This window comes from Carex rostrata, chromosome 34, assembly GCF_964058835.1.
Source record: "Carex rostrata chromosome 34, lpCarRost1.2, whole genome shotgun sequence".
Lineage (NCBI taxonomy): Eukaryota > Viridiplantae > Streptophyta > Magnoliopsida > Poales > Cyperaceae > Carex > Carex rostrata.
Genome location: NC_135951.1, coordinates 1,723,686 through 1,748,708, shown reverse-complemented (window position 1 = coordinate 1,748,708; position 25,023 = coordinate 1,723,686). Strand labels below are relative to the sequence as shown.

General features: G+C 34.1%; 2 protein-coding genes across 5 annotated transcripts; both read right to left on the bottom strand.

Annotated features, from left to right (window-relative positions):
- Positions 1–31: 31 nt before the first annotated feature.
- LOC144549206 (putative disease resistance protein RGA3) lies at positions 32–11,128 on the bottom strand. The gene is made up of 3 exons (XM_078297937.1): positions 10,712–11,128; positions 713–3,978; positions 32–389 (listed from the first exon to the last, which is right to left on the bottom strand). The coding sequence occupies exons 1-3, from the start codon at positions 11,025–11,027 to the stop codon at positions 357–359; spliced, it is 3,615 nt and encodes a 1,204-aa protein (XP_078154063.1). The 5' UTR covers positions 11,028–11,128; the 3' UTR covers positions 32–356.
- Positions 11,129–15,666: 4,538 nt separating this feature from the next.
- On the bottom strand, positions 15,667–23,400 carry LOC144549140 (putative disease resistance protein RGA3). 4 transcript variants are annotated; one of them, XM_078297878.1, is made up of 6 exons: positions 23,055–23,400; positions 17,769–20,998; positions 17,169–17,388; positions 16,620–16,731; positions 16,153–16,474; positions 15,667–15,863 (listed from the first exon to the last, which is right to left on the bottom strand). In XM_078297878.1, exons 1-3 carry the CDS (start codon positions 23,356–23,358, stop codon positions 17,368–17,370), a joined length of 3,555 nt encoding a protein of 1,184 aa, XP_078154004.1. In that variant the 5' UTR covers positions 23,359–23,400; the 3' UTR covers positions 15,667–15,863; positions 16,153–16,474; positions 16,620–16,731; positions 17,169–17,367. The 4 variants fall into 4 exon arrangements, with proteins under 4 accessions (XP_078154004.1, XP_078154003.1, XP_078154005.1 ...); XM_078297877.1 differs by having other exon boundaries at positions 17,260–17,388; XM_078297879.1 differs by having other exon boundaries at positions 17,300–17,388.
- Positions 23,401–25,023: the final 1,623 nt, after the last annotated feature.

The following is a 25,023-nucleotide window of genomic DNA, read 5'->3' as shown; positions in this document are numbered from 1 at the left end:
TCGGCCGATTTTCGGATCCATGAAATAAATATAAACAAGAACAGACTTCTAATTTATATGATAGAAATTAAAAAAACAGTTCCACCAGTAACAAGTACTGTTGAGTATTCTAACAAATTTTCCTCAAAAAAAATAAAAAATAAAAAAGGAGAAAAAAAGTTTGCTAACAAGTACATTTTCGTACAAATTGGTAATATGATTTGTTTTGTACCCCAGCCGTTGCAGCAAAGTTTGCATATGACCAGCTCATGTTAATCAGAGCTTATTAATTAATACTTGTACCTTCGTGTGAAATTATGGGTACCTCATTCCTTATCCTTGCATCTTTACTGCTAATTAACTGCATCCATCTGCTGTCATATCATTTCCTCTCTCAGTTCAAGACGAATCTAGTTTTCAATATTGAGAGAATAGGTCATTGTTAGATAACTAGCAAAGGATTTTGGCTACTGTAATGCACTAGAACTGTACAAGCAACAAAAGAAGGTAAATAAGAATGATCATTGACAAATTAAATAAAAAGAAATTAAATCATCCGGTACAGTATAAGGTTTGGCAGGTTGATATATATGCCCAGTGCAAGAACAAATCAAATTGGACACTAAAGTCCATTTTCAATTTATTTATCTGTTTCAAGAAGAAAGTATTGAAGTGGCTTGAATTTGCATAATTTGCATGCCTACCTTATAATGGCATGTACTTGTATTATTACCTGAACAGGAGATTCGTCGATAAAAACATTTTCAATGTTTTCTAGATCGCAGCATTCTTTAGTTATCTTAGTATGGCTGTTTGTGGAAAGTGATTGAATGTGGGGGAACTTGATTCTCAGTGCCTTGAGGGAAGGGAGAAGATCGAAAGGAAATGACTCAAGATCAAGAGAAAGTTCATGTTCTTTAGTAGTAGAATCTTCAAAGTAAATTTTTTGAAGGGAAGTGAGGTGCTTGCATAAAGGCAAGGTTGAAAGGGCAATAGAGTCGCCATCAATTTCTGTTAAAGAAAAGGAGAACTCTGGGGTCCCCTCTATTTCTTTTGATGCGGAGTCCCAAGCTGTAACGAAACCAGGGCAGTCCCGAAAATACAAGCATTCCAGGTTGACCCATGACTTCAGACCTTTCATTGAGCTCAATGTTTTACAAGATATAATGTTGAGGATCTTCAAACAGACCAAATGATCCCCAAATGTAATGGATTTGAGTGATTGGCACCCCGTTATATACAATTTTTCTAAAGCCACAAAAGAATGCAAGTCCAAATTTTCCAAACCAGAGATGTTCGATATCTCTAGAGAATGGAGAGAGCTAAGTTTATGGAAAGCCAATAGTTCCCCCAACTTATGGCTGGGACACCTACCCTGTGTCACACTTAAATTATGTCGTTTCTCCTCATAAATTATTAATTCAATACGTCCAGTTCCTGCAATTGATATAAAAGAAAGCAGAGAACTGTATGGAAGAGGTGGTAGTAGCACAATTAGTGGACAATCTTCAATTTTGAGATTTACTAGAGAAGGAAACCTCTCCAACACCTCAGATGTAGCACATCTTGAGAAAGGAAGATCCACTAATTTAGTGCAACCTTGAATTGTGAGTTTTTTAAGGCGAACAAATAATTGAAATTGGTCACTCCACACCCATTTTTTTAGATATGGCATATCTATGATCTCCAACTCTTCCAAAGATGGAAATATCATGCTTTGAGGAGTACCATAGCACTGAGGTCCAATTTCCCTCACAGACAATCCAGACAGTGTCAAATGTTTGAGAAACTCCAACTCCCCTATAGGTGGAAGCAGCTCCCATGCTTTACAACCCGTTAAAGTTAGAGTCTCAAGAAAAAAAATAGAGGGCCCCAACCACCTGGGAGAAGCGACACCACCATATCCATTTATAGTAAGCGAATTGAGGTTGGTGTTTGGTCTAAGGCCCTCCAAGACACTTTCATTCTCTTGTTCACCCCGATTCCAATTTAAATACAAGGCATCAAGCTTCTCTTTCTCTGCTAGTTTAGCCTTGCTTGCCTCTCTCTCAGATTTTACGTTCTCAAGATTCCTGATGTGGAGTGATCCTCCAATCTCCTTAAGAGAGCCTAATTGCTTTATCTCAAACCCTATTTCTTGTTGAACATTAAAATGATTCAGCTCTTGCAGAGATGTTAGTTTCCCTACACCCTGTATCTTAGAGTGTAGGTTCCCTTCAACAAGAAAATGCCTCAAGCTAACAAGGTCACTAAATTTTTTTGGCAACACCTGAAGTTTACCTTCAATTTCAAACACTTCCAGGTGATATAGCCTACATATTTCATTTGGAAGAGTATTGCGATTGTTCAAATTCGACATAATTAATCTTAGATACCGGAGGCTAACAAAATTCTGAAACGTCAAGGTTTCAGGCTGTACTTGGGAACACAGAGTTATTCTCATTGCCCGGAGAAATTGTGTTGTTTCTAACAGATCCCAAATACATTGGAAAATATCAGAAGGAAACTTGTCCCAATTAACTACCGTGCTTAGGTTCTCACTTTTCAAATGCACCAACGCGTTTCCTATTTCTTCTTTATCCCTTCCTATAAAATTAAAAATCGACAAATGTCGAATGGTTGGTGGAACTGTTTCTCTACGTTTGGTACCATTAATTCTAAAACATTCTTCGAAGGAAATCATACGTGCAAAACTATGAAGCAAGTGATCATGAAATGTATAACACACTAAACCACCATATGCTGATGGTTTGGATTGGAAGAAACCCCGTTTGAGCAAATCATTGAAGTAATCACTCCCAATATCCTCCATTGTTTTGTCTGCAGATCTTACATTGAGAAAACCTTGAGCCATCCATAAATATACCAACTCCTCACATGTAAAAGTGTGATCCTCTGGAAGCATAGCACAATATGAGAAACACCTTTGGAGATGAATGGGCATATGCTCATAACTTAACCGGAGTGCTGGCATAATATCATCGGGACCACTTTGCGATATCCACTCTTCAGTATCCCTGATTTTTATCCAAGACATCACATCACGAGGCTTATCTACTAACATAGCAGCTACAGTTTTTGCTGCTAGTGGGTTGCCCTGCAACTTCTCGGCAATCTTTTCCCCAATTTTTCTTAACCTCCCATCTCCTCCATAGTTTTGATCATTGAATATACATTTACTCAAGAATGATAAAAATGCATCATTTCCTAGACCCTTCAAATTTAAAATATCTCTTGCCTTGACCATTTTGGCAACAGATTCGTGTCTACTCGTCACTAAGATTATGCTCCCTTCCACCATGCCATCATTTAATGGAGCTACCATTGAATCCCATTGGCTTTTATTTTTATCTTCCCACATGTCGTCTAAAACAAGTAGGAATCTCTTGGACACCAATCCGTCCTTACGTTTTTTTTGGAGCTCGTAGAGGTTACTGAATTCACCATATCTGTTGCCACATGAAACTTCCAGCATCTCATGTGTAAGTCTGTCAATATCAAATCGACTAGACACATAAATCCAGAATCTATTGGCCCCAAAGTGGCTACAAACTTCTGTATCATGGAAAACTAGTCGAGCAAGGGTAGTCTTTCCCACACCACCACTACCAACTATAGCTACAATAGGGACCTTACCAACTTCAGCAGGTTTTTCATTTTTTAATAGGTTTATTAGTTGTTCACGCTCTTGTATTCTCCCATAAATTTTAGGTTCAATGTGAAATGCTGGTGTTTGGAGTAATTTTGTTGCTTCAGTTTGACTTCTTTCAGTATTTTGGGTAGTTATAACATTTGATTCTGTTCCCACAGCTTTGCGGACTTCTTCTACATATTCCTGCAACTTCTCGGCTAACTTTTTCATCCTTTGGGGCAGATCAATTATGGGAGAGAAGTTTTTGGCTTTAGGTACTTGCGCATCTCGTGCAGAGCGAAAAGACATCCCATTCAATTTTAAAAGGTTGAAACGGCTTGTGAACCGAAGGTCAGAAGAGGATGCATCTGAAGAAGAGGAAACAGCAAATAATTTAATGGGAATATGTGACTGTAAAATAATAGAATGATCAGCCTCTACCAAGATTTCAAAAAAAAATAATAATAATAGAATGATCAACTTCCATAACTTCTGAGACGTAATATACTAATTATGGGGTAATAAGACCAGACAACAGTAGATTTTCATACCGGAATATTTTTCTATCAATGTCTCAACTGCATTCTTTCTTGTATTTACAAGATAAAACTATAATTTTTGCATGATTGTATCAACTCCACATGTTTATGAAACAACACAATTACAATAAGAGAAGTATGTAAAAGGGTCAGTATTAATGAAGTTTGCTTCTAACAAAAGCCACAGCTAGCTTACATATAATTTTTTTTCTTTAGTTGGGCATACCGTATACACATACCAATTACAAGCACTGGACTATAGTTATTACTATCAAGAAGGTCATATCTGTTGTGTAATATGCATGGTTCTGAAACTCGGAATTGGAATCGGAATCGGATGAATCGGCCGGAATCGGCCGAGTTGACTCGGCAACTCATATTTTTTTGGCAAAAACTTGTTTTGTAGCCAAAAAATAGGAAAAAATTGGTAAAAAAATAATTTGTAGAAAAACTATGTTAAGACAAAATATTACACTCAAATAATCCACTAATTATATAATGTAATACAAGCATTACAAATAGAACACACTTTTTATTGCCAGAAGCTATGTCGAGCTGGCTGGAATTGGCTGAATTTGGATAGTTAACGGATTTTTTTTGACAGAAACTTGTTTTGTACTAAAAAAAAAAAGGAAAAATAAGGTATTTGGATAGTTAACAGTTTAAATATTAATAACACTCATAATAATTAAATTCGGATGGATAACAATTAAATTTGTAGTGTAATTACTTAAAATATTAAAATTATCTAATTTTAATATAAAATAGACTATTTCATAAAATAATAATAAAAACGTGATATTTACAAAAGAGAAATAAAATGTTTAATTTCTACATTTTATATTTTCTTAACAATCAAATTTGTAATCTAATGCAATCCCATTATTTACTTTAGTATAAAAAAAAAACTGAATGTGGACCCGAGCGCTTCTGCCAAAATCAGGACCACTATAATAGCATGCATATTTTTTTGGGATCCAACCCTCTATTTGTCCAGATAAGATCTGAGCCGTTGATTCCATAAATCTCAGCCACTCATCAAAACAGATCTCAATCTCAGCCTTTAATAAATAGTTTTGATTTTATACACCTGTTTAATATTGTCAAGCGTGTAGAAATCTAAATTTAATTAAAACCGTATCCACTACATGAAAAGCCGCATAGTAATTCAACAAAGTCTCAACGCGTTTTCCCTTCTTTCCACGCACTCCACGCGTTTTCCCTTCTCTCCACGAATTCGTATGCTTTGAGATATCTCAAACTTTGCGTGACATAATGGAAAATCCCAACCGTTTAAATACGCTCCACATGAATCTCAAAACACACATAATACTGACCCCCTACAGCACCCCGAATAGGCACCGGACACGCGTCACGCAAAAGTTGGGATGTCTCAGAGGATACGCAAAAGTTGGGATATCTCAAAGGATACATTCCCAGATCTTCCATGGCCCTGTTTGATGTGGTTGTTTGTGTTTCCATCTATTAACACCTCGATTGAATTCATTGATTTTTGTTTCTCTCATTATTGATTAATACATTATGACAAAATCAAATAAATATTAATTACATCTAAAGAAAGTAATCAAAATAATATTTCAATCCCGTTGCAACACACAGACACTTAACTAGTAATAATAAAAACGTGAATTATATTTTCTACATTTTATTCTAGCAATTGTTTCCTTTACTGGATGCAGACCCCAGCGCTCAGCGACCTTTCTTTAAATTGTCTTTCTTCTATCTTGTTTCCATATAAATTTGATTTTCTTTCTTCTATCTTGTTATAACCCGTAATTTTAATTAATGTTAAGTAAATTTAAACAAATTATTGATAATAAAATCTCGACTAATTAAAACTTTTGAAATTTCAAAAGGAAATTTTATACTAAGATTCAACAAAATAAAATTCACTAACGAATTAATTAAATGGGCAACTATAAAATTATAATTTGTAACTGAAATCAAATTTAGTGGATCGAAATATATTATGACTTAGAAACATCTAAACAATAAATTTGATGTATATATAATTATTCTTAAACCAATTTAAAAGTTTGAAATTTATAAAATTAATTGTTATAAATACAATTGCATATTTAGAAATCCTAATTCTTCTGACATGTTAAGAATGTCAGGATTCATTTAAATAATATGGTTATTAAAAAGAATTTTCTAAAAACTATAAATTAGAGTTATAAATTAGAATAATTAACGATTCGAAACTGAAAGTTCAACGTAGATCGAACTTACGTAACAAGTAAGTTTTTAACGAAGAAACAAAACAACTATGTGACCACACGAAATGCCACACATCTCCATCCTCACCATATTTCTTTTCTTTCTCTCTTCATTTCCTTCCCGGCGGACCCCACATCTTTAAAGCCCACCTATTCCCTTCTCTTATTTCTTGTAGAAGGCATTGGCTGCCAAAAATTCCAATTCAATTTTGGATTCAAATCCATGCCTCTCCTTTTCTATTCCTCTTACAAATGGACCCCACCTTCATTAATTCATTTATCTCTTTTGTAGTCTCTCTCACTGACCCGCGGACCCCACCCATTTAATCTCTTCTTCTCCATCTCATTTCCTTCCTGGAGAAGGAAAGTCGCACGCCCCTCCCTCTCTCTCTTCGGGTTTTATTCTAGCGAGTTAACTTGGGAAAAATCAGCGAGAACTCAGTTGATTCGGCTTGACTCAGTCTAAAAATCGGCTAACTCGGCTGAGTCAAGCACTTTTCATCCGAGTTTTGCCGAAAAACTCGCATGAACTCGGATGAAACTCGGTCCGGTCCCATCCGATTCCGAGTTGACTTGGAATCGGCCGATTTTCAAAACCATGGTAATATGCTTACTCTATGAAGAATTGAAAGCGAATATAATTGCCTTTATTTTATTGTTTACATCTTCGAGTTTTATTTTTAGATGGAAATTTAATTAGAATGGAATCTGTTAGGAGATGACGATGTTTGGTACAATGTAGCATAACTAATTATATTTGGTAAGGTACAATGTAGCATAACCATGTTTGGTACTTTTCCAAATAGTACCCTGATTTTTTCCATCCACCTTATTTCTTTTCTCTTTGCTCCTTCCGATACTCACAACTAGTATAACAAAAATAAATTCCATGGTACACTGTACCTACTCCAACGGTTATTCTTTTTTCACGTAAACAATATATATATATATGAGTGATGTTTCTATGGACATAAGGACCTATTTGTAAAATGAACATATTTTTATTTTCAAAGTTCAAACAGTCGATCTGAACCGTTCATCTTGTTCTCCATATTAATATGTGCTTGGAGACCAAATTTTACATTTTTCTGAATTTTTTTACTATTTATTAAGATGGTACAAAATTCAATGGTCTGAATTTGATATTTTTTGTACCCATCTTAATAAATAGTAAAAAAAATCAGAAAAATGTAAAATTTGGTCTCCAAGCACATATTAATATGGAGAACAAGATGAACGGTTCGGATCGACTGTTTGAACTTTGAAAATAAAAATATGTTCATTTTACAAATAGGTCCTTATGTCCATAGAAGCCTTTGCCTATATATATATATCTTCATTCTTATATTATGCACGTAGTTGTCATGATCCGCCAACGACTGAGATTGAAAGATGAATTTTTGAATTGAATATCAGCCCTCCAATCACATAATCTATCTTCTTTTGATTAAATACATCTATTTAATGTGTAGAAGTCTAAATTTAGTTAAAAATATACTCGCCACACAGACTGCTATATATTTGTCACAATTAAAATTGAATGGATCCCTAGCGATCCGTTTCCTTATTTCTCTTTACACCTATCTTCAATTCTTGCAATTAATTTATTTCCTTATTTATCTATTTCATTTCTCCACTTCCTCTATAATTACGAAAATAAAAACAAAAACAATCATATATTTTCAAATTTTATTTATGGCTACTGTATCTGTATCTTTGTGAATAGATTAATAGCAGATTTTGTGTTGATGGAAACAATTATATAATCTTTCTGACCTGGAGAGAATGAAAAATATCTAGAACTTTCGTATAGAGAAATGATGTGTAGAGAAATTTTCATTGTTAAAATAATTTTTATCAATAATATATATGTTGAGAAAAAATTTATTTGAATCATTTAATCATATTTTTCTCAATTTTGTTTATTTACATATCATTTCTCCTCTAAATTATTTAATGACATGTCTTGCTTGTGGAGAAAATTAGATATTAAATCGCAATGATATTTCAAGAACTTTTTTCATGTTATATTTGATCGTCTTTTTTTTCATTTGTTGTTGTTTCTTGTATTATTATTTATTATTTGGATTTATGTTTTTTTTATTTGTCTTTTATTTTCATCGAAATATATTTTTTCTTAATTTTGTGTGAATGTCAAACAAAAATGTCTCTTTATATTCTATTCAATTTTATAATGTCCCCGTTGCAACACACGGGCACAATACTAGTATATATATATATGGGAGCGGCTAAAATGCTGCCGGAAGCATTTCGGCCAAGTGCTTCCGGGGTCATATTTTATCGTGTGATGTTCAAACAACAAATCCAAACCGTTAGATGTTTAATCTATATTAAAATCTACTTGGAGACCAAATTTTATATTTTTTGGAATTTTTTTACTATTTATTAAGATGGTTTGAAAATCGCTTTTTTTATTAAAATTCTGCACCATAAAAAACAGCGATTTTCAAACCATCTTAATAAATAGTAAACAAATTCCAAAAAATGTAAAATTTGGTTTCCAAGCAGATTTTATAATAGATTGAACATCTAACGGTTTGGATTTGTTGTTTGAACATCACACGCTAAAATATGACCCCGGAAGCACCTCGGCCGAAGTGCTTCCGGTAGCAAATTAGCCACACTATATATATATATATATGAGGAGGGATCCGATTACACCATTTTTTGGTGACACCGAATTACACTCTCCATTTTCAAAGTCCAAACAGTTGATCCAAACTGTTCAACTTGTTGGATATGTTAAAATGTGCTTACAGATCAAATTTTATATTTTTTGGATTTTTTTTACTATTTATTAAGTATTTAACAAAATCACTATATTCAGACCGTTGAATTTTTGTACCCATCTTAATAAATAATAAAAAAATTAAGAAAAATGTAAAATATGATCTACAAGCATATTTTAACATATCTAACAAGTTGAACAGTTTGGATCGACTGTTTGGACTTTGTAAACATAGGGTGTAACCGGTGTCACCAAAAAAAGAGTGTAATCTGATCCCTCCTCATATATATATATATATAGAGAGAGCTAGGCTACGGTGAGTTGCGAAGTAAAGCGACTATTTTACTTCACGCTCATATTTTGCGATTTTAAAGTTCAAAACGTCGATTCGAACCGTTCATCTTGTTCTTCATATTGAAATGTGCTTGGAGACCAAATTTTACATTTTTTGGAATTTTTTTACTATTTATTAAGCAATTTTGAAAGTCGCTGATCTGATGGTCCAGAAAATTTTACTATTTTTTACTGTTCACAGCAAAACAGCAATTTTTAAAAATGCTTAATAAATAGTAAAAAAATTCCAAAAAATGTAAAATTTGGTCTCCAAGCACATTTCAATATGGATTAAATATCTAACGGTTCGGATCGATAATTTGGACTTTCAAAATAAAAATACGGCGTGAAGTAATAACGCATTTTACTTCGCAACTCACCGTAGACTATCTCTCTATATATATATACATATATATGTATGTGTATATTTTTTTTCCAATTTGTGTTGTGTTCACCAAAAATGTTTAGTGAGCCAAACTTTAAAACTCAATTGAATTGACTTCAAACGATGAATCCAAATCGTTGAAATCCATCTACATCATTAGTGATGCATATAAATGCATACTTTTTGAAGTTCGAAAATTATTTCGTACAAGATCAAGCGGTAAAAAAATGATAAAAACTGAATACATAAAACAAATTATAAAATAACTTATAAAAGACCTTAACAGACTCTGTCAAAATTTTGAAAATAAAAAAGACAGTGGAAAAGATCATTAGTTGGTTTTCCTCTCTTTTACTATACTTGGAGTCAGGAATCGAACTAGAAAAATCTTGATAAAGGGAGTTGAAGCTTAAAATGTACAATATGTGATAAATGAGATTTAAACCTAAGTTTCCACAATAACAAAATAGATAGCTCCAACCATTAAATTTTGATATACATAACTAAAATTATAAAATCATAGGGACGACTTAGTACTTCTATTGATATACGTAGATCTGCTTCTCCCCTACTTGGCGGAGGTATGTGAATTCGTAGTTAATTTGTCTAATTTTGTTGTTGTTTAATTCGTTGTGATTTTTTGACAAGGGACTTTACAAATCATGAAAAGTTTTTTTTTTTTTTTGAAATTCTTACAAATCATGAAAAGTCAAAGTATCATCTTGGGCGATATAATTTAATGTGCACAAATGGGATTTAAAATATCATCAATTGGTTGACATAATTTAGCTAGAATTTGGTTTAATTTTATATTTTTAAATTATGAAAAGACATAATTTTAATTTTCTCATATACCTTTCTGCAGAATCTGGTCCTCCAGCCGGTAGTAGTCCAATTCGTCAAGCAAGTTTTCAGCTTCATACGCCAGTTGCTGAAGTTTCTGAACCAAATCCTTCAGTGAACTATTGTTGGTACGAAGGCCGCAGAAACTTGTAAACAGGGCATTAAGTTTCAGCAGCTGGTCCTTGAGGGTTTCGAACTCGTCTCCGAGGCCGTTGTTCTTTGCCCATTCTTCCAACAACTTATTTACAGCCTTGCTGACCAGAGCACTCATCAACCAGCCGACTGCCGAAATTGCCCAGCCGACTGCCGCAGTTGACAAAGGATCCATGCTACTCGGGTATCAAACAGGAGAATACAAGTATGAAAAGTTCCAATTGGAAGAGATAAGATCAGGTTTCAAGAGAAGGATAACTGCGGGTTGACTTAAGAAAGACTTAAAAAGAGGAGCAAACCAGTGCCACGGGTTTCCTGTAACTATTCCTTGTGAAGCGTATCGTGTAGTAAACTAATTAGAACTTCGGTGAATTACAAGTTCAGCTCATGTCAAGACGGTGGGAACGAATTGAGTTAAGAGATGATTTCCTTCCTTTAAACAATGTTGAATCTATCATTTTTAATATTTAAAATAAATATTTGGACATAAATATCTTTTTTTAATAAAAATAAATGATAATTAAGTTTCCTCTATTTTAAATATTTATAAAATAGATCCTTTATATGAATTTCAAACGTGCAACTTTCCATATAGAATATTATTTTTAGTCAAGGACTGTTTTTCGAGTTAAAGTGTATTTGATTCTGAATTAATTCAAATCATTAATTATATTTCAAATTGTGTGTTAATCTTGATATTGAGCCTAATTAAGCTATTAAGCCCATGTTAATTCCAATTTAAATTGAGCTCAAACTCTACAAGATCTTAAATTATTATTTTGCGATATTTGTTTTTTTGTATTATTTTAAAAATCAAAGAATAATTAATTACAAGTACTTTAAGTTAAATAATTTAAGATTTGAATGCAACTTCGAGATGCAGAACTTAAAATAAAAATGAAAAAAAAAATTATGATTTTTTTTTTTGTTTACATACATTAAAAGTAGTTCCGTTTAGTTGATGGTTTTCAAAAGCTATTAGATATCTTCTAGAAGATGATCCCAGTGGTCCTGGTAGTTCAAGTGATAACTATCAATTCCGTTAGATTGGCGGTTTTATAGGGACTATTTTCATGGAAGATCACGCACTATGTTGCACAAATACGGATACGGATACGGGTATCGTATCGGATACGATACGGATACGGCGATATGACAATCTTAAAAAATCTAAGATATGATACGTCTATTATATATATATTTTTTTTATTATCTTATATATTATATTTAGATAATCATAATTTAAATAAAATTTGTAGAAAAAATAAGTATAACTTAAATATTATATTTATCTAAAAATATCACATAGCATACTCTAGCTAAGAATTTTGGCACCAAAGAGGAAGACCCAAGATCGAATCCCGCTTCAAGCAGAAAAAAGGAGATTTTCGCGGTCCACTGTCTCGGCGCGTGGTCTACAGTCGCGGTCCACATGCGCGGCACGCGGTCCACGAGAGCTGGCGAGGGATCTCCCGTATTTGTAGCCGTATCTGTGGGTGTCAACAGAGTATCGGAGACCGTATCGGCTGAGTAAGGATACGCCACGTAAGCTGATACGCCAGCTGGCGTATCGGGTGCGTATCCGTATCCGATACGCGTGTGATACGGGTACGGGGCCTAAACTGGCGTATCGGGATAACATAGATCACGCATATATTAACGACTTTTGAAAATTCGGTAGTTTGTTCGGCATTCAGTGTAAATATTCATAGTATAACAAAGAGATGTTTATCGAATTTGTTAAATTAGTTTACATACACTTTTCAATTGCGTTTAGATATTTCCTGAAAATTGATGTCCGGAGATTGTTAGCAGCTTCCTTTAAATAAGTTATTAGAAAAAAAAGTATATATTACAACCTAATCCTTTCATTACATTGGTTTGCGTGTTTGACTTTCTCATCTATGGAAAATAATATATATATAAAGCTACAGTCCAATGCTATTCTTTCCACATAACGGGTCATTTTCATTATGAAAAAGAAAGGCAGCAACTTGCTACACTAACGAATGTGATTAAAGTGATGTATGAATTTGGGAGCCATTTACTGCAATAATTCGGTAGAGGGGACCGAAGCTAAAAGAAAATAAGAACAAACCATTATTAGTTTGGTCGGTGTGGGCCAAGAGGTGGCAGGGGAACTCGGGAAGCCATTCCAAGTATCTTCTCCAATATTGTAAAAGATTCCCTTCACTTTACAATTTAAGATTAACTTCCAATTGCTTTGAGATTCGGGCTTGCACAGGAGCAGTATTATTGGAATTTGAGATTCATGTCAAGTTAAAAAGAATGGTCCAAATCCCGGCTATTTTTATTAATACCCGAAAAAAAGAAAATTTTAAAAATGTCTTTCCTATATGTTTTTTTTTTTAAATGACCCAACCGTCAGGCCCACGGGTGGCCCAGATCCTTTAGCAGACCGCCTGGGTCAGGGGCGGTCCGCTAGGGATCAGACCGCCTGGGGGCCGGGCGGTCCTCTATTTATTTTTTTATTTTTTTTAGAGTGATTTAAATAATTTTGTGAAGAAAAAATTTTCTTGTATACCAAAAAAATAAGATATTTGATATATTTATGAGTGAGATGTCGTAACTATTTATAACTTTGATTTAATTTGTCAGTTGGATATCACAAGTCTAAAGATAACTAAGGATTTGGTCTTGATTCTTAATGATTTATTTTATTCAAATATACACAAGAAAATATGGTTAGATTGCATCAATGATGTCAACTTCTTTATTTTTTTAGAGAATAATTGGCGAGAGAGAGAATAATTGAATTATTTGATTATTATCAACATATACCATTTACTCGGAGATAGGCAAACAAACACAATAAATAGTAAATGCATTTTAAAATAATTATATGGATAATTCTTGAATAATCTCTTAGGCTTTTGACTAAATAAAATACCGATAGTTGAACGAAAACTTAAACTGAATTTTTGAGGCACCAAGCGACGTTTTTTTGAAATTCTAATGCTTCGGATGTTCAGGGGTTCCCCCCGGGGGCGATATCCGGATCCGTCTCGTCTCCCCCCCCTTTCCGAAAAGTGGTTATACGCGCAAATCCGACTTTCCTAGCCAAAGTTATGGTTGTTTAACTAACTGTAGAAAAATCCAAATAAATTGAAATTATATCAATTTTGTGTATTTTTTAATGCTCTACATGCTGGTATAATCACTTTTGTAGTTTGATCCCTGTATCAGTCCAGACTTGTTGATTTATCAGCAGATGTCAAATTTGATATTTTTAGTGCATTGCACTATACCAGTGGCCTTTGCCTAGTGCTTGGCTGCTGAGTATGGACTTGGTGCCATACCAAAGGTCAGTCTAGGGTCGTGTGCATGGACAGAGGTCTGAAAACGCTATTTGCTCACCCGCTATTGCGTCGCTATTGCGCTGCTATTGAGCGCACTATTGCGCCGCTATAGGGCGCTATTGAGTGTGGAATGATCCTAGATACCCGAGGTTCAATTATAAAATCTGAACCGTTTTTTAACTTGGCACGCATCTTGAAACAGACTCTTATATTTTCTTAAGACATTGAATTTATTTTGGCTGAAAATTAATCTGGACCGTCTATATAAATTGCACCCCGGGTCCCATAAGATATGGATTCTTTGAGCGTGGTGTTCCGGTTTGCTCTTTTATTTTTTTGAGTGGTGATTTGACGAAAGTAAAACGTTGATTTGACAAAAGTTAAAACAATGCATGTGAGTTGCAGATTTGATTCCCACGCGCGTAAACTGTATAAATCGTAGTAAAGAGTTACGACATAACTTTATAAATATATCAAATGTCTTATTTTTTGGCGTACACTAAAAACAAGAAAACTTTGTCTTCACAAAATTATTTAAATCAAAATATAGATCTCTAAAAAAAAAAAAAAATAGAGGACCGCTCGGCCCCCAGGCAATTTGGTCCCTAGCCGACCGCCCCTGGCCCGGGAGGTCTGCTAGAGGATCTGGGCCGCCCGTGGACCTTACGGTCGAGTCATTTTTGAAAAAAAAAATAGATGGCAGGGGCAATTTTAATTTTTTTTTTTTTTTTGGATATTAATAAAATGGGCCGTCCAAATCCAATAATTTTAAAAGATTCCCTATTACGGTACCGGGAGGATTTGAATTCAAGCCATTCGTCCTCTACCCTGAGTCAAGAAAAGTGCATTCCACTTCTTACTTTTGTTATGATTTTTTGAAAATAATTATAAATTATGGTTATATTTTGTTGTAGAGTAAAGTTACTCTGAATTAAATTGCTTATTTCAAGCTAAGGTAAATTAAGGTACTCATGTTTAATTGGAGCATGATAATTGCAATGAATTAAGTTACTGGTATTTGGTTGGAATATGTTAGTTAAGTCATGACTTAAATTTTTTATTTTAACTTTATTTTGTAATAACATATTTAACTTGATAAGATGTGATGTTTCGAGATTAACTTTTTTTTGTTTTGTAAATGCTAACATGTCAAGATTATTTGATTATTTATAAAATAGAAATTTGATGAGAAGCTACATGTCCGTTTTATTAAACTTCATAGCTAACTTAAATAATGATGAATAATTTTTATATAAAAGAATCCGTATGTAAAACATAGAAAACGCATAATTTTACATGAATATTGAATTGGACACTAATCATAAATATATTATTAGCATGCTCAAATAGAATAATAAAATGTAGATTTTAGAATAATACCAAAATAGGTTCTAAATTTTAAGTTTATGATAAATAGTTGTAATAATAAATTACTCATACCAACGGATTTGAATCACAAAAAAAAAGATAAAATAAATAATTAATCACTCAAAATATCAACTAGTCGGACAACATATATTAGTTTATGAATTAGAAAATGTGTTCAGCTTTTGAATTAAAAAATGTCCACTGCTAAACACATTTAATTACAAAGAACATGATTCTGATTTTTTAAGTAGCATGACATAAATATTGGAAAACCAAATCTCCTCTTCCACAATCCAATCAAGCATAGCTCCATGATTCAAAAGCTGAGTACAAAGCATAAGAAATAAGCATGTTACAATTATCAATTTGGGTACAAATCCAAAATTACAATGAGAACCTCATAAAACTTAGTCAATTAGCACATTAGAATTTCGTACTGTTACAACTGGTTGCAAAATTAGGCTGTGTACCAGTACAACCATCATAATTTAGGTTTTAGTTGACTTGCACACGATGAGAGAAATCCAAATAACTGGCGATTAAATAATAAAATAAACAATACAAATTAAAAAAATAAAAATAAAAACATCAAGTTCAGGGAAAGGAGCACACCTGGTTGATCACAGTGACGTAAGCAAATTGTTGGTCTACAGGGCTTGATCGAAGGTCACTTCTGATTGTTCGAATCAGTAGTAGGATTTGGGGCAGCTTCAACAACAGTGAATTCTCCACAGAGAGTCTCAACAGAGATAGTGGCGATCGGAGAAAGTACATCTGAGTGAACTGGCAATCAGAGAAAATAGACCGGGAAAAAAGGTAGGCAATCAGTGTCTCTAACAGATCGTCATTGCGTGGAGATGGAAAAGCCAGTGTTCACGTCATCAATTTCAAGCGGCATCAATGGAGAATAATGAAAGAAGCGCTGGTGCGGAAGCTGACAGCGAGGGTGAGGGATAAAACGAGAGAAAAAACAAAAAGTCGGTTAATGAAGAGAGAGAAAATATACTAATCAATGTTTGTCCGACAATGGGCTCCACAGGTGGAGTAACTAATCCGCCTGGAGAGATGAAGTAACTTACTCTGGATTAAATCAGTTCGTACTCCATGTTACTCCTCTCATTTTCCTTCTTGTATGGCTGCTTAAATGTGAAGTGAGGACCTTACTCCACTTACTCCACAGCCAAACATGACCTATATGTGCAATCCAAATAATTGTAAGATTATGCTTCCCCCAAGGTATTTCCTAGTTTCATGCTATTTCACTATGAGATGGAACATCTTTAATTAGTATGGTAAAGTGCAGTAACAATTCGTACAACGCTCATCTCAAGTGTTATTTCAACCAGAAGTTGTGTATGCATCAGCCCTCATCTTTGTACTGGTTACTGTTGGTACAACATGCATATGACTATACCAATACTGAAATAAACAGTCTTTTTTACTGATGATGTTAACATGAAGAAAACTAGTGGAATACAAAACATGATAGTGAAAAGAAAAAAAAGCTATAAAAGAGAATGAACTTCTGTGAGAGAAATTAAAATAAGGTTGTTCCATATCAAGGTACTGTTTGAAAGTTTGCTAACAAGTTTTCTCAAGAAAAAAAAAGGAAGGTTTCTAATAATTACATTTTTGTTCAATATCTTAAGATGCTTTGATGTATACCCTGCCATTGCAGCGAAGTTTGCCTATGACCAGTTCATGTTAATCAAAGCTTACCAATTAATACTAGCATGTGCCCATGAAGTAATGCTCTCACCTCATTCCTTAATCTTCCCCTCTTAGCTGCTAATTAACTGAATCCATTTGCTGGCATATCATTTCCTCTCAGCTCAGTACAAATTCAATCTATTTTCAGATATTAAAAGAAAGTTTAACTGTTAGATAACTAGCGAAGGACTTTGGCTATCGTAAAACACTATCAAATTTAACTGTACAAGCAACAAAAAGAAGGAAAGAATGACCATTGACAAATTTAACAAAAAGATATAAATCATCCGGTACAGAATAAGGTTTCCCAGGCAGATATGCCAGTGCCAGAACATATCAAATTGGACAGTCGAGCACATTTTCAATGTATTCATATGTTTCAAGCAAAAATGATTGTAGTAGCTTGAATTTGCTAAACTTGCATGCGAACCTCATAATGGTAAGTGTCAGCATTATGCTATAGTGGAATATTTAAAGTCCTTTTTTTTTTTTTAGTAAAGGAATATTTAAAGTATTACCTTAACAGGAGATTCGCGGATATTTATTTCTTTGATGTTTCTTACTTTCAAACATTTCTCAGTTATCTTAGTGTGGCTGTTTGTTGGTAGTGATTTGATGTGAGGGAACATAATCCTCAGTTTCTTGAGGGAAGGGAAAAGATCAAGAGGAAATGACTGAAGATTCTTACAATCCTTGATATCAACCAAGTCGATAGAGGTAAGGAACTGCGGAGAAATCTCGTGTTCTTCAGTAAAAGCATAAAATCTCAATTCAAAAATTTGAAGCGAAGTGAGCTGCTTGCAGATAGGCAAGGTTAAAAGGGTAAGAGAGTCAACTTCTATTCTTGTTAGAGACAAGGAGAAGTCTGGTTCAGTCCTCTCTAATTCTTTTGATGCAGAGTCCCAAGCTGCAATAAAACCAGAGCACTCGCGAATGTCCAACTTTTCCAGGTTGACCCAGGATTTTAGACCTTCCAATGAGCTCAGTGTTTGACAAGATATAATACTAAGGGTCTTCAAACAGACCAAACGCTCCCCAAATGTAAGGGAAGTGAGTGACTCGCACCTCGTTATAACCAAATTCTTCAAAGCCACAAAATAATGCAAGTCCAAAGATTGCACACTGGAGATGTAGGATATCTCTAAAGAATGCAGAGGGCTATGGAAAACCAATGATTTACCCATTTTAAGGCTCGAACTTCCACTTCTTTCAATTGATATATAAGAAAATGGAGAACTGTATGGAAGAGGTGGTAGTTCAAAAATTAGTGGACAATCTTCTATTATGAGTATCTCTAGGGAAGGAAACCTCTCCAATATCTCATATGTAGGAGATCCTAAGAGAGGAAGATTCACTAATTTAATGCAATGTAGAACTGAGAGTTTTTTGAGGCAAGGAAATAGTTGAAGTTGGTCATTCCACTCCCATATTATGAGATCTTCCATATCTGCGATCCACAATTCTTCCAAAGATGGAAATTTCATGCTATGACGAACACCATAGAACTGAGACCCAATTTCCCTCAAAGGCAATCTAGACAGCTTCAAATCCCTGAGAAACTCCAACTCCCCTATAGGTGGAAGCTGCTCCCATGCTGTACAATTTATTAGAGTTAGAGACTCGAGAAAAATGAGAGAGGGATCCAACCACGTGGGAGAAGCCACACCACAATACCCATCTATAGTAAGCGATTTGAGGTTGGTGTTTGGCCTAAGGCCCTCCAGGACACTTTCGTTCTCTTGTTCACCATGATTCCAATGTAAATACAAGGCATCAAGCTTCTCTTTCTCTACTAATCTAGCCTTGCTTGCCTTTCCCTTAGATTTTACATTCTCAAGGTTCCGAATTTGGAGTGATCCTCTAATCTCCTTAAGAGAGCTTAATTGCTCTATCTCAAACCCTATCTTTTGTTGAACATCAAAATGATTCAGCTCTTGCAGAGAGGTTAGTTTCCCTACACCACATATCTTAGAGTGCAGGTACCCTTCAACAATAAAATGCCGCAAGCTAACAAGGTCATTAAATCTATTAGGCAACTCATCCAGAAACATCCCACCTTCAATAACAAACACTTCTAGGTGATATAGCCTACATATTTCTCCAGGAAGAGTCTCGCAAGTGTTCATATTAGACATAATTAATTTTAGATACCGGAGGCTAGCAAAATTCTGAAAGTTACAATAATGTAGTTGTTGCAGAGGTAATCTCATTGCACGAAGAAATTTTGTTTCTTTGAGCAGGTTCGAAATATTTCGCAAATTACCCGAAGGCAACTCATCCCAATTAATTAGAGTGCTTAGATTCTCTCCTTTTAAACACGGCAATGCCGAGTCTAGTTCTTTTTCACCCCTTGCAGTACTATCAAAAATTGCCAAATGACGTATGGTTGGTGGAATTCGTCTACTTTCAGTACTGCTAATGGTTAAACATTCTTTCAAGGAAACCATACGTGCAAAACGATAAAGCAAGTGATCATGAAATGTATAACACACTAAACTACCATATGCTGATGGCTTGGATTGGAAGAAACCATGGTTGAGCAAATCATTGAAGTAATCACTCCCAATATCCTCCATTCTTTTTCCTTCAGATCTTACATCAAGAAAACCTTGAGCCATCCATAGATATACCAACTCCTCAAAAGAAAAAGGGCGATCCTCCGGAAACATAGCACAGTATGAGAAACACCTTTGGAGATGAAAGGGCATATGCTCATAAATTAACCGGAGTGCGGGCATAATATCATTTGGACCACTCTGAATTTTCCAAACTTCGCTATCCCTGATTTCAATCCAATATCTCTCATCAAGATTTTCTTTTAACAAAGCACTCACAGATTTTGTTGCTAGAGGGTTACCCTTCAACTTAACGGCAATTTGTTCTCCAATATTTCTTAACCTCCAATATCCTCCATAGTTTGGATCATCGAAAATACAGGTACTAAAGAATGATAAAAGTGCATTGTCATCTAGACGATGCAAATTAATAATTTTCCTTGCATTGACCATTTCGACAACAGAATGGTTTCTAGTAGTCACTAAGATTATAGCCCTTCTCATCATGCAATTATTTAATAGAGTTACCATTGAATTCCATTGGCTCTTAATATCTTCGCCTTCCCATATGTCATCCAAAACAAGTAGGAATCTCTTGGACTCCAATTTGTCCATGAGTTTATTTTGGAGCTCGTTGAGGTTACAGAGTTCGCCATATCTGTTGCCACATACACTTTCTAACATTTCACGTGCAAGCCTAACAATATCAAAACGAGTAGACACACAAATCCAAGATCTAACATCAAAGCAACTTTGAACTTTTGGATCATTGAAAACTAGTCCAGCAAGGGTAGTCTTGCCCACACCACCACAACCTACTATTGCTAGAACAAAGACTTTACCAACTATTGTAGTTTCTTCATTTTCCAATAGGTTCAGTAGTTCGTCACGGTTTTGGTCTCTCTGAAAAACACTAGATTCAGTGAGAAATGATGATGTTTGGAGTAATTTTGTTGCTTCAGTTTGACTTCTTTTAGTATTTTGGGTAGTCATAACATTTGATTCTGTTCCCACAGCTTTGCGGACTTCTTCTACAGATTCTTGCAACTTCTCGGCTAACTTTTTCATCCTTTGGGACAGATCAGTTGTGCGAGAGTGTACTTGCGCATCTAGTATATAGTCAAAAGACATCATCACCCTTTCGAAATGGTTGCGTGGGCTTAAGAACCAAATGTCAGAAGAAGAGAATGCATCTGAAGAAGAGGAAACAACAAATAATTTAATGGGAATATGTGACTGTAAAATAATAGAATGATCAACTTCCATAACTTCTGAGACGCAATATACTAATTATGGGGTAATAAGACCAGACAACAGTAGATTTTCATGCTGGTATATTTTTCTATCAATGTCTCAACTGCATTCTTTCTTGTATTTACAAGATAAAACCATAGAAGGAAAAATCGGAATCGGAATCGGGATTGGTCCTGGCCGATTCCGACCCGGAATTGGTGAATCGGCTGATTCGGCTTGGAAAATCGGACTTTTTTGCTAGAATCTTGTTTTACACTAAAAAAAATAGGAAAACATTGATAAAAAAATAATTTGTCAATAATTTATGTTTAGACAAATTATTACAATCAAATAATCCACTAATACAATATAATACAAGCATTACAACTAAAAGCACACTCTTTCACTGTCAGAAACTCGGTTTTTTTGCCAGAAACTTATTTTGTACTAAAAAATTGAAAAAAAATGATAAAAAAATAATTTATTAACAATTTATGTTTAGACAAATAATTTACATTCAAATAATGCACTAATACAATATAATACAAGCAAATCATATTTGTACGAAAAGTTGGAATATATTTGTTTCAATAAAATAGGTAACATCTAATGAGCAAATAATATATTTTTTGGACAAATGAACAACAAAATTTAGTTAATTTAAAATTAATAAGATAAACACAGATTAATTGATAATATATTTGTCTTTATTTCGTATGAAATAGGTACTGTAGAAAATTTATATTTGATAATAGGTAAAATCTTATTTTAATTATGATTGGGACTGATTTATAAAATCTTAAAGTTCAAAGGTTGAAATTGTAAAAAGAAATTTTTTAATGAGACAGCTGGGACCCGCATTCCCCATCCATCTCCTTCTTCTCTCAGATACGACCAAACAAGCAATGAGATTATTAAATCACCAAACGATCAATCTCATCTCCTGCCTTCTCACTAATCTCCTCCAAGATCATCAAAATCCATTAATGGCATCTCTGATCGGCCCACCGGTGCTCCCCCGCATCTCCAACTACTCCCTCCATTCCACTCAGAAAACCACTCAAGAAAGCACATCGGAATCGGACCAGAATGGCAGAAATTGGATGAAAAACACAAAAATCCGCGTTAATCGGCAAGTAATCGGATCGGTTACGGTCGATTCCGATCCAAAACGGCCGATTCCGATCCGGATCGGCCGCTTTTTCCTTCCATGGATAAAACTATAAGTTTTGCATGATTGTATGAACTCCACATGTTTATGAAGCAACACAATTACAATAACAGAAGTATGTAAAAGGGTCAGTATTAATGAAGGTTGCTTTTAACAAAAGCCACTGTTAGCTTACACATAATCTTTGAGTTCAGTTGGGCATACTGTATACACATACCAATTACAAGCACTGGACTATAGTTATTACTATCAAGAAGATCATATCTGTTGTGTTGTATGCTTACTCTATGAAGAAGTGAAAGCGAATATAATTGCCTTTATTTTATTGTTTATATCTTCGAGTTTTATTTTTAGATGGATATTTAATTAGAATGGAATCTGTTAGGAGATGACGATGTTTGGTACAATGTAGCATAACTAATTATATTTGGTAAGGTACAATGTAGCGTAACCATGTTTGGTACTTTTCCAAATAGTACCCTGGTTTTTTCCATCCACCTTATTTCTTTTCTCTTTGCTCCTTCTGATACCCGCAAGTATAACAAAAATAAATGCCACGTATGGTACCTACTCCAACGGTTATTTTTTTCATGTAAACAATATATATATATATATATAGGTAGGCTAATAAGCAATCGTTTGTTTCTAGCCTCCCGTGCAATCAAGTCATTTTCTAATTTTTAAAGTCTAAATGATCGATCCAAACCGTTAGATGTGATCTCCATATTAAAATGTGCTACGAGACCAAATTTTACATTTTTTGAAATTTTTTTACTATTTATTAAGCCACTTTGAAAATCGCTGATCCAACGGTGGCTTAACCAAACCGTAAAATCAGAAGCTACCTTGCAGAATCTGGTTTAGTATCTGGTCCTGCAGCCGGTAGTAGTCCAATTCGTCAAGCAAGTTTTCAGCTCCATACGCCAGTTGCTGAAGCTCCTCAACCAACTCCTTCAGTGAACTATTGTTGGTATGATCGCCACGAGCGCTTGTAAGCAAGGCACCAAGCTGCAGCAGCTGGTCCTTGAGGGTTTTGAACTCGTTTTCAAGGCCTTTTCGCTTTGCCCATGCTTCCAGCAACGCAGTTACAGCCTTTTTCACCAGAGAACTCATCAGCCAGCCCACAGCAGTAATTGACAAAGGATCCATGCTAATCGGGTATCAAAAATTCCAATTGGGGGAAATAAGATGGAGTTTTGAAGAGAAGGATAAGCATTGATTGACTTTGGCAAGACTTAAAGGGGAGCACGCCAGTGTTATGGGTTTGCTGTAACTATTCCTTGTGAAGCGTATCGTGTAGTTTAACTAAGAATAGCGTTGTATTACTTTTACAGGTTCAGCTTATGTCAGGACCATCATGACACCCAAAAATCGGAATCGGTGGGAATAGTTAATGGGATCCGAAATCCGGATCTTATTCAAAAGCGCTCTGTTTTGTATTCAAAAGATAAAAAAATATATTGTAAAAAATTAAATTGTCGAAAAATTATTTTAGAAAAAGAGTTTACATTTTAATAATCTTCATACGCATACAAATTACAAACATTCTAAATTAGAAAAATGAAAAGCGTGATGGATTCTAAAAGAGAGAATGAAAACAAAACATTAATTTTTTTTTTGTTTTTTTTGTTTAAAACTATAGAAATTTATAAAATAATTAATTACTATAAGATAAAGATTTCACTGCAATCATTTACTAATATAATAAAATGCACTTTGCAAATTAAACTAACAATAAAGCTCAATAAATTTAATTGTAAATTACAATGGTAAACAAAAATAAAATATAAATAGTCCTCAAAATATAAAATATCGAATTAAATAATATAATATATATATAAATAGAATATAGACCATAAATTAAATCTTAGAATGATTCAAATATATATAATGTAAATTAATATGAAATAAGATAAGGTTCTAAAAGTGGGGCCCATTCCTTGTGAATTATAATGTCAGGTTCACCTACTTATGGTCCCATCTTATTAGATTTTTCTTCCCATCCTCTTTTGTCGTTTGTTCGTACCAAATTGGCCAGACTCAAGGTGGATCTAAGGCCATATTCGGCGTACCATCGGGAATGGGCATGGACATAAAATTTGAACTAATTTTTACTGTTTTGTGGAAAAAAAAAATTCAGTTGACTGAATTTTTATTTTCCCACAGAAACAATAAAAACGCTGAACAGGCCCTCAAGCTTTAGTCAAAAATAGTTAAGCTAACCTTATACTTTTTCTTTTGAATTTTAGGGGAAATTTCACGTATGTCCCTAGAAAATTAACTTTCAACATTACGTATTTTCTCCTCTAAACTTTAAAATTACATACTCCTCCCTCTAAACTTCAAAATCTCACATATTTTCCTCAATAAAATGGATAAATATGTGAGTTTTTGAAGTTTAGAAGGAGAAATACATAATTTCAAAATTTAGAGAGGAAAATATGTAATTTTGAAATTTTTGAGGGGTATACATGAAATTCCCCCTAAATTTTAATGATGTATAGAAATTTAATTAAATTTTTTATATAGTATTCTCAATAAATAAAATAAATTTAGTTGTAGTCTAATAATTAGAGTTCTATTTTATGGTTGAAAGAAGTTGAATTAAAATTCCGCTCACCATATATTGTGTTTTTTTAATTTTTTTTTTTGAGGAAAAATAAGGGTCTAGCCCAGTGTTTTTTTAATTTTTTAACCCCTCTATCAATTTTTTAGTCCGCCCCTAATCAAACTTACGATTTAGAGCTGATTCCTTCAGCTTTGTGCATGAAAATCAGAAAAAACGAATTGGTTGAATTAGCCAAGCCAACCAAA